This window comes from Parasteatoda tepidariorum, unplaced genomic scaffold (genome assembly GCF_043381705.1).
Source record: "Parasteatoda tepidariorum isolate YZ-2023 unplaced genomic scaffold, CAS_Ptep_4.0 HiC_scaffold_1879, whole genome shotgun sequence".
NCBI lineage: Eukaryota > Metazoa > Arthropoda > Arachnida > Araneae > Theridiidae > Parasteatoda > Parasteatoda tepidariorum.
The window spans coordinates 1-9,873 of NW_027261487.1; the positions used below are offsets into that span (position 1 = coordinate 1).

General features: G+C 32.8%; 1 protein-coding gene across 1 annotated transcript; it reads left to right on the top strand.

The window, feature by feature from the left end:
* Window positions 1–6: 6 nt before the first annotated feature.
* On the top strand, window positions 7–9,527 carry LOC122272989 (formin-2-like; the record flags this gene model as incomplete). Its single annotated transcript, XM_043057037.1, has 6 exons — window positions 7–400; window positions 1,449–1,536; window positions 4,551–4,692; window positions 6,267–6,354; window positions 7,895–7,956; window positions 9,448–9,527. Coding segments are annotated over exons 1-6 (806 nt in total), but the record flags the coding sequence as incomplete, so codon positions are not given.
* Between the last annotated feature and the right edge of the window lie 346 nt (window positions 9,528–9,873).

The window sequence follows — 9,873 nt, forward strand, 5'->3', positions numbered from 1 at the left end:
TTAGCTTCATCATTATTGACATCATCTAACAGTTTCATTCCACCACCACCACCAATGCCAGGAAGTTACATTCCACCACCTCCTCCTATGCCAGGAAGCTGCATTCCTCCACCTCCTCCTATGCCAGGAAGTAGCATTCCACCACCTCCTCCTATGCCAGGAAGCGGCATTCCTCCACCACCCCCTATGCCGGGAAGTGGCATTCCACCACCTCCTCCTATGCCGGGAAGCGGCATTCCTCCACCACCTCCTATGCCAGGAAGCGGCATTCCTCCACCACCCCCTATGCCAGGGAGCGGCATGCCACCCCCACCTCCACCGATGCCAGGCATTGGTATGCCACCTCCACCGCCTCCTTTTCCATTTGGAATGCTACCACCGGCTCCTCAACCACATATCGGTGAGTATTTTAATGATGGTCTTCAATATTTCCTATTCAGTAAGATTTTTCATGAACAGTGCGCAAAAAAACTATAACTCCTGAATTACTTTTGATCTAATGATTGGATTTTCACATAATTAGACTCAATGATTGAGATTTGAAGGGGTAACCAAAAATATGATAAATATTTTAAGATACGAAATAAAACACAAACATGCACTTTCTCTAAGTAAACATACCTTTTCTCCCTCTAGCAACTCTGGCGGTTTCATGCTATTTTGGATGTGTTATTCTCCTGTAATTTATAGCAGTTATAGAGAAACTTATTAACATTTAGAAGCAAACACAAATGGTTAGAAGCTTTTGTCACGTTAACGTTAAGTTATACAATACGATTTGCTAATTTAAAGTGCTAAAAAACGTGCTTGAGCAGAAAATTTCTTTTATTTACCTAATCACATATAATTATTAATCAATTAATCTAAAATTTTAATGAAATTTAATCAATGTTTTCTCTAAACATGTTATGGATTATAAGCTAATTTTTAGTGGGAAAATAGTGTTAATGAAAAACACGTGTATTTATCAAACACAATTTTACTAAAATTCGTCTGCATATCAAACATAATAAATGAAAACATTTAAAAAATACAAATCTTTTTCAGCTTTCTATAATATCGAGCTTTCAGCTTTATTTTTTTATTTTTTGCTGCTCCATTAAATGAACTCTTGATTGATACTTCACTAAAAAATTGTGGTTAAATACATGTTCTGTTGTATGCTGCTGAAAGATACAAAACAATCCATTTAAGTCAATATATAATTTGAAATTAATTTTTGTCCTGTCCTCAAAATGGCCTCTTGATATTTTACTAAAAAATGTGCGAATGTTTACAAAAATATGCGACATAATGTGTGTGGTGAATTAGAGGATCAGTTATAACGATCTGACTTTACCAAATATATAATTTGAAATTAATTTGAATTTTAAGTTGTATTTCTCTTTATCGAGCTTAAGCTTTTACACGGTGGTGTACATATTTAATACAGATTTTATTCCTTTCAGTCCGTAAGCCACCTATTGTACCGAAAAAGCCAATGAGGCCTTTATATTGGACAAGAATTCAGATCTATACACCAGCTTCCGCCGAAAAGTAAGTATTCCACTAATACGAGGGTTGCTATTTATATTTCTGGCCTTGGCAACAGTAAGTGTTGCTAGGCGACCGCAGACGATTTTAATCGAAAATTTGATATCTTTAAACATAAATTCAGCAGACGATTTACCATTATAGCTTCATTTGTGTTGTTGACAGTAAATTGAAAAGTTCTTCTCTTTCAAAAAATGGAATTGAATCGTGAACATTTTCGTGCCATTATTTTTCATAACTTTCGACGTGGATTGTCAAGACAAGAGTGCTTCGATGAACTTAATTCTTTATTCAGCGATAAAGCGCCATCCTACAGCACTGTAAAAAATTGGTATAACGAATTTAATCGTGGTCGATGTTCGATCCAGGACGAATCCCGTGCAGGTCGTCCAAAATCCGTTGTTGTGCCAGAAAAGATCGATGCTGTGCGTGAACTGATAAAGCAAGATCGTCATGTGACATACCGTGAGATAGAGGCGTCTTTGGACATTAGTATGACTAGCATCAATAAAATATTGCATGAACATTTGAGCGTAAAAAAAATTTGTTCGCGTTGGATCCCGCATAATCTGACAAACGCTCAAAAAAAGGCTCGTGTCGATTGGTGCAAGGAAATGTTGGAAAAATACGTTCAAGGTACATCAAAGGCTGTGTATAACATCTACACAGGTGACGAATCATGGATCTATGCATATGAGCCGGAAACAAAACAGCAATCAACTGTATGGGTCTTCCAAGACGAGGCAAAACCAACAAAAGTTGTTCGAGGAAGAAGCACATCGAAACAAATGATTGCCTGTTTCTTCGGCATTAACGGTCATGTGGCAACAGTGGCGTTAGAGCAACGCAGGACGGTCAATTCTGAATGGTACACGACCATTTGTTCGCCAGAAGTCATCGGAGAAATTCGAAAAAAGCAGAAGAACAGGCGAATCATCTTCATCATGACAAAGCGAGCTCTCACACATCGACTCAAACAAAGGCATTTCTGACGGAGCGAAAGATCGAATTGATGGGTCATCCGCCGTACAACCCTGATTTGGCACCAAATGACTTCTTCTTATTCCCACACATCAAAAATAAATTACGTGGACAACGATTTTCGACCCCCGAAGAAGTGGTTGATGCATTCAAAACGTTACCTCAATCGGACTGGAAAAAGTGCTTTGAAAATTGGTTCAAACGCATGCAAAAGTGTATTGATCATCATGGAGAATATTTTGAAAAACAATAAAACCAATTTCGATCCTACATATTTGTTTTTTCATTATTAGGCCAGAAATATAAATAGCAACCCTCGTACATTCTTTTAATTTTCAAAGTATGATTGCTTAGAAATGATAGGTGATATAGGAATTTTAATATCAGGATATATCGTAATAAAACATCGATTTTTTGAGATATATTTTCAATTTAGTTATTTTTCAATAGTTTTATCCTTAACGTTCCATCCGTAGTTCAAGCTCACTTACTAAGTATAATTATAAAAATTAATTATAAATTTAATTATAAATTTATTTCTGATAATTAATTATAAAATTAATTACAGTTTGGTTATATTTTACAAACATCTTTGCACAGCGAACGCAATTTTTGAGTTTACGACTACCAATATTCAGCTCCGTAGCTTTGTAATTTTGAGCCCAATTCAGAAAACAAGGGAACTCCTGGATCAAGTTTTAAGAGAAATTTTCCATCGTGGAAAACTTTTAGGTCTATCTAACCCGTCTTTGCGTTACATGGAGAGAAAAACCTCTAAAAACTTCCTACGGTTAGTTTGACGGCAAGGGATAATTTAGGGGACCCCCATAATTTTGTTTTCAAAAATATACTTTAAAACATAAAGATTGAACGAAGTAGTAAAAACGAGCTGTATAATTTTTAACGCTCATTTACTTTTTTTCCTAATGGCAGGCACTGAATTTGAATCTTTGCCTATGAAGATGCCGGAATCGTTACTCATTTAGCGTTACTCAGTGGGCACCTGTAAACCAAAGTCACGGAGGCGAGCAACATTACCCACGCCATACTGCCACAAACCCGTTTATAGGGTGGGCCACATTCACACACAACAGAGGACAGCACAGAGAGAGAGAGAGAAACATCTATGCCCAGAGCGGGATTTGAACCCGCAGCCAATGGCTTCGCAGTCAGGCGCGTTAACCGCTCGGCCACCCGGCCTACGCTCATTTACTAAAATTCACTAAAATGTCACTTACCTGCATCATTCACTCATTTCTTCAAATATCACTTTATATATTTATTCTAATGATAAGTGCGCCTCCTAGTACCCTATTACTTCTTTTAGAGATAAAAATATGTGTAAAATATCGAATTTTTTTAAAATGCTTAATTTAATCGTGCGAAGAACTATTCAAGAATTTGATTCTGCAATATTATATCGATACTACAAAAATTTGTCAAAATACTGCCATTTGAACAAAGAAATAAAAGTGTGTTTTAAAATATCAGAAATAAATGGCTAATTTGCTCAAATCAAAATTTTTCAAAACGGTAGACTAATCAAGCATCAGTCGAAAACTATTTATCTGGTTGATTTTTTTGAAAAAAACTTAACTAGCTACCAAAAATTAGTTTTTCTTTTCATTGAAGTTTGTATGTTTTTGTTCAAAACTTCTAAGCTTTGCATAAGCATTTACTTGATTATACATTTTGTTGTTCTCGCAATGACATTATTTAGTTTTAAAAAAAATAAGCATTTTTGTTTTTAATGAATAGTAACTGATTTTATTTCTTTCATCGCTTACGGGTATTTATTAGAAGTGATCGCTTCAAGTGCAGTTTGCAAGAGATTAGTGCACATGCATTTACACTCCCCCCCCCCATGTGTTGGACATAATTTAATTGCACTACTACCAAAAGAAATCTTATTTATTTCCTTTAATATTTACTAATAAACTCCTTTTGAATATCTTTCATTTGAAGAATTCTATCTTTTTATATTCTTTAATTTCAGTTAAAAAGTTTTTGAGTAAATGTATCTTTCCTTATTTAAGGGACGGCGAGTGCCTTTGGGACAATCTAGAAGAAACAAAACTTGAAAATTGGGAAGATTTTGAAGAGCTTTTTTCTAAGCAGGTTTCCAAAAAGAAAAGTCCATGTGAAGAGAAAAAAACCACTCAATCAAAAGCCAAAGAAGTAAGATTTCCTTAAATAGTCTCAACTTTTGAACAATTCCCTCCATTTAAAGTAAATGCAAACAGTCGTAAGAAAGAAAAGTCAGTTCCCATAAGCAATCTAATTCCGGAGAATACTTTATAATTGTTAAACAAATTGGAACGAATTTTATGTACTAGTAAATTGGAAGATCAATTTTCTAGCCAGGCAATGAAACCTTACAATTATAGTATCTGTATAAGTTCATAAACAATCTAATTCTAGAGAATACTTTAAAATTGTTAAACAAATTGGAACGAATTTTATGTACTAGTAAATTGGAAGATCAATTTTCTAGTCAGGCAATGAAACCTTACAATTATAGTATCTGTATAAGTTCATAAATAATCTAATTCTGGAGAATACTTTAAAATTGTTAAACAAATTGAAACGAATTTTATGTACTAGTAAATTGGAAGATCAATTTTCTAGTCAGGCAATGAAACCTTACAATTATAGTATCTGTATAAGTTCATAAACAATCTAATTCTGGAGAATACTTTAAAATTGTTAAACAAATTGGAACGAATTTTATGTACTAGTAAATTGAAAGATCAGTTTTCTAACCAAGCAATGAAACCTTCCAATTATAATATCTGTATATGTTCATAAAAAATCTAATTCTGGAGAATACTTTAAAATTATTAAACAAATTAAAACGAATTTTATACAGGGGAGAGTCGGGTAGCCTCATCCACTTAAGGAATATTGCTTATATTTCTGTATAATATTGAGTAATAATCAATATTTTTGTATGTTTCTATTGTTTTATCATCTAATTAAATAATACAAAAAGAATAAACCGAAAAAAGAATAGTTTAACTTAAAAAAAAATAGAAATTAAAAAAATTTGACTACTGTATTCAACATATTTTCAAAACTATTGTTTACCTTGTTACCAGCTGCATCCAACTGTCGGGCGGGGGTACCCGACGTTCCCCTATACTTGACACTCCCCTACTAGTAAATCGAAAGATCAATTTTCCAACCAGACAATGAAACCTTCCAGTTACAGTATCTGTATAAGCAGTCGTCCTAATTGAAAACGATTCTTAAAAAAGAATGATACTGGCGACAAGAAGGAAACTGGCTTTTGTGATCCAGTGAGTTTTTTAGAACAGTGGGTGATATGAGAGTTAAAGGGCTGGAATGGATATGCTTTTTGAATTTTCGGCTATAAGTTTAATTCAAATTAAAATACGATTTTCTCCGAACTTTTATCATCAAATTAGTTTTTTTTTATAAAATTCTTCATGGTCCATCATAAATTATATATCTAGCAACGCAAGGACAGAATAACGGCACAGTATCAGTCTGAAAAGAACCAACAAAAGTTGCTTAAGAGTTTGACTTCACCTAATTGTTGAAACGTCATTATGACGACAGATTTTGTTCAAATGATTAGCTCTCTATAGACTAAAATATCAAATAAAAAATAATTACAAATTAAACAAGTTCAATTTACTGAGAATGAAAAAGCTGCGCATCAATTGAAAGGTACAGTTATTTTATGCACTAAATGTTAAAAAGATGTGTTGATGATTTTTGTATTTTAGGTTGCCAAATTATTGGATCAAAAACGTTCACAAAATGTTGGAATTCTCATATCAAGTCGCCATTTGGATATAAATGAAATACAAAGTGGTATGTAATCCTTTACAATTTTTTTTATAAACTACGCTGTATTTATTTAATCAAACGGAGAAATATTAAGTGCAATAGAATACAATTAATCAACTCCCTAATCATCATGTTCATGAAAAATAGCTTATATATGTTTAAAAAAAACTTTTTGAACTTACATAATAATGTCACGTTGTTCATATATGAACTTTTTCTTGTAGTTACTTCATTCACTCACAATGGTTTTGAGTTAGGAATACTAACAGCTCAATTTTCGATCAGATGACTCTGTATATGTTGTAATCGTGTAGTGAATAGCCCTTTTATTATACCTAGATATCACTTCCTGAAACCATTCTAAAGTTAAAAACGTTGGTCAGAATTTTAGTGGGCCTCCCATATGAAAAAGAAAATACCATTGTCTAAAGCAGGGCTCGAAAAAACTCAGAAATTTTACCAGTCCCCGAGGACAGCTTGTCCAACAATATACCCGTCCTCCTTTGAAACTAACCCATCGCTTCTAAATAAATAAAAATATTATTTTTTCTTATTTATTACAAACATTTATATAAATTACACAATGAATTAGTAGCTACGAGGATTACATTATACAGTAATAAAAGAAATACTATATTACTAATAGTAAAACCTAGTATTTCTTTTATGAAATAATTTATTTCTTTTATGAAATAATTTAAATGACGAAGATCAAGTTATCTGGAATGTCAATTTATCCGAGGGTACTGCGTTTTTTAAATGAATCAAATATGACGTTTGCCAGTTCCACAATCAAGCCTATGATTTACAGAGGTTTCTGCACAGAAATCTGAAAGGGGTTTTTAGGAGGATGTTCATAATTGCGTTTAACGTAACGCGCTTACGTAATGTGTTTTTTGTAAGTTCATTGCTGAAAAGCCCCTTTCAATTGCTGCAGTACTTCCAGACGGAAAAAACATCAATCCACCATGCGCAGTATGTTGTTGTACGGGATTTCTAGATTAGAGGGTCATTTTAGAAGTGAGGTGCTAGACTCTTATAAGATAACAAAAATTGAAAGTTCATCACGAATATTAACGGGAAAATGCCCGTCCGCGCTGACGCCTGATTCGAGAAATTCGTAGTCCGCGGAAAATTTTTGACCGCCGAGGACGGGTGGACGGGCGGTTTTTCGACCCCTGGCCTAAAGTGATAATGACAGTAGGGTTTGGAATCTTTTTGGAAGAATCGTACATCATAATTTTTGTGTTATACTGTGTTCTAAATACCTTCTACTTAATTAGAAAAATTAAAAAATGTAGGAAGCAAAAGCTGAAGAATTATTAAAATAAAATATACTCTTTAAATTTGAGTTATACGTCATTTTTATCACGTGCGTGTAATCAGAATTTATTTCTCAATCAAAATAGAATATTGAAATAGAAATAGAATTTGGAAATAGAAATATTGAAAATTTTTATACCTTATAGTCCCTATTATGTATTGATTTACTCGTATTTCAATAATTTCTCCCGTTAAAATGAATCGTTATTTCTTTCTTAACTTTCTTTTTACTTTATTTCAGCTTTGTATAATTTTGACACCTCTGTTATGGATATCCATACACTTCAATCCGTCTATGATACAGTAAGTTTTCACAATTTTTAAGCAATTTTTTAATATAATTTGTTTACAATAAGTTTTATTATTGGCTTATATCAATGTTTTGATTAATCTGTAGGACGATATGATATTTATAACATACGGTGTTCTTGAAAGCTTAAAATATTTCTTTCTTAAATTGTTGGAATTCTTTTTTTTTTAATTAGTTAAAATCATCTCAGCCTTTCATCCCTTCAGTGGGTCGATAAATAAATACCAAGCATGCTTGGGAACTAAACACTGGGGGTTCCGCGTTAGGCTGACCACCTAAACCGAAACATCTGCTCCTGCACCGCAGAGCCCAAGGTCAAGAAAATTGAGATGGGCACAGTAAGCCTTGGCCCTCTATGGGCTCTCGTGCCACTGAGTTTAGTTTTAGTTGGAATCATAATTTTTTAAATAATTTTTACAGGCAACAAAAGAGAACATATAAAGTTGTCAGGGGTCTGTCCAGACATTTTGTGAAAGGTCCGTTTTTCGTGAAATTGCGAAGAAATTACTCACATTCTTTCAACCAGGGTCCGCTTTTATGAATTTGTGCAAATATGGTCCGTTATTGCAAAAAAAAACTTTTTCAAGGAGTTTTTAAATTGTAAAGACATACAAGATTATGCTCAACACTGTAAAATTATAATTAAAAAAATTAAATTTTAAAAAATAAACAACAATGTCATCTACTAAATTAGCGATGCAACATGCAAATATTTGGTATTTAGCCTATACTGCTGAACGCAAAATATTCATTTCGGACGAATAATGGAAGAATCGTCTGCCGAAGACAAAACTTCGTTTACATCCATCTTTCTTGTTTTCTGCATTGGGAAGGGTTTATTCGATTAACAAAATAATAATGAAGATAAACAAATTTGTGAAGGGTCCGATTAAAAGAAAAATCATTTTGTGAAGGGTCCGTTTTTAAGTTAAAATATTTTGTGAAGGGTCCGTTTTTAAGTTAAAATATTTTGTGAAGGGTCCGTTTTTATGAAAAGATATTTTGTGAAGGGTCCGTTAACGGACCCAAATTTCTTCTAAACAGACCCCTGGCTGTGGATATAAAATATAGACTCAGCACTTTAATAATATTTACTATTAAATAAATCTAAAGTCGTTCTTCTTATCATTTTTTTATGTAACTACATATTTTTAAGTATTTAATTATTTTGATTATTTTAAAAGGTACAAACGAATCATTCGCTTATCTAATATAAAAACTGCAAAAACTGACCATTATCTCTAAATTTATTCCCTACGTCAGGAAAGCACAATTGCTAAATTGAAAATACTTATCTCGTTATCATTAAATAAACTACAAGTTACTTTGATTGTAAATTATTTTTATTTTCTTAAAGATTTGTTCTCAAAATATAGATCAAGTTTATTAAAATTCATTTATCTTTAGATGAAATTACTTTGAGCCAAGTGCATTTATGATGGAAAAAATAGTTTTTGTTGATTATCACATCAATTCAATTTCAGCGTCCAACACCCGAAGAATTGCAGCTCATATCGTCTCATCGTAAAGCCTCACCCGATGTGCCTATGGATAAGCCTGAACAGTAAATATTAATTTCATCTCATGTTGAAAAAGCAAGCTAGGATAGACTATTCCAATTTTTCCCCCCTTTGTTTTCTTCCGTTTATCCTCAATGTTACAAGTTTGCACTGCTGTGAAATATATTTGTTCATAATACTTCAGAGGGACAATTTATAAGTTTTCAATTTTATTATAGCCATCCAATTGTACCTAATTATTTACAGCATGTTTTTGATCTATGTTCTACAGAATTTAAAACATTTACAACATATTCAATTAATCTAATCTGCCTCGAAAATTCTTCCTTTCTATTAAATAAGCAATCCTACAAATGAAAAAGCGATTTAGTGGGAAATATTCTTATGGTG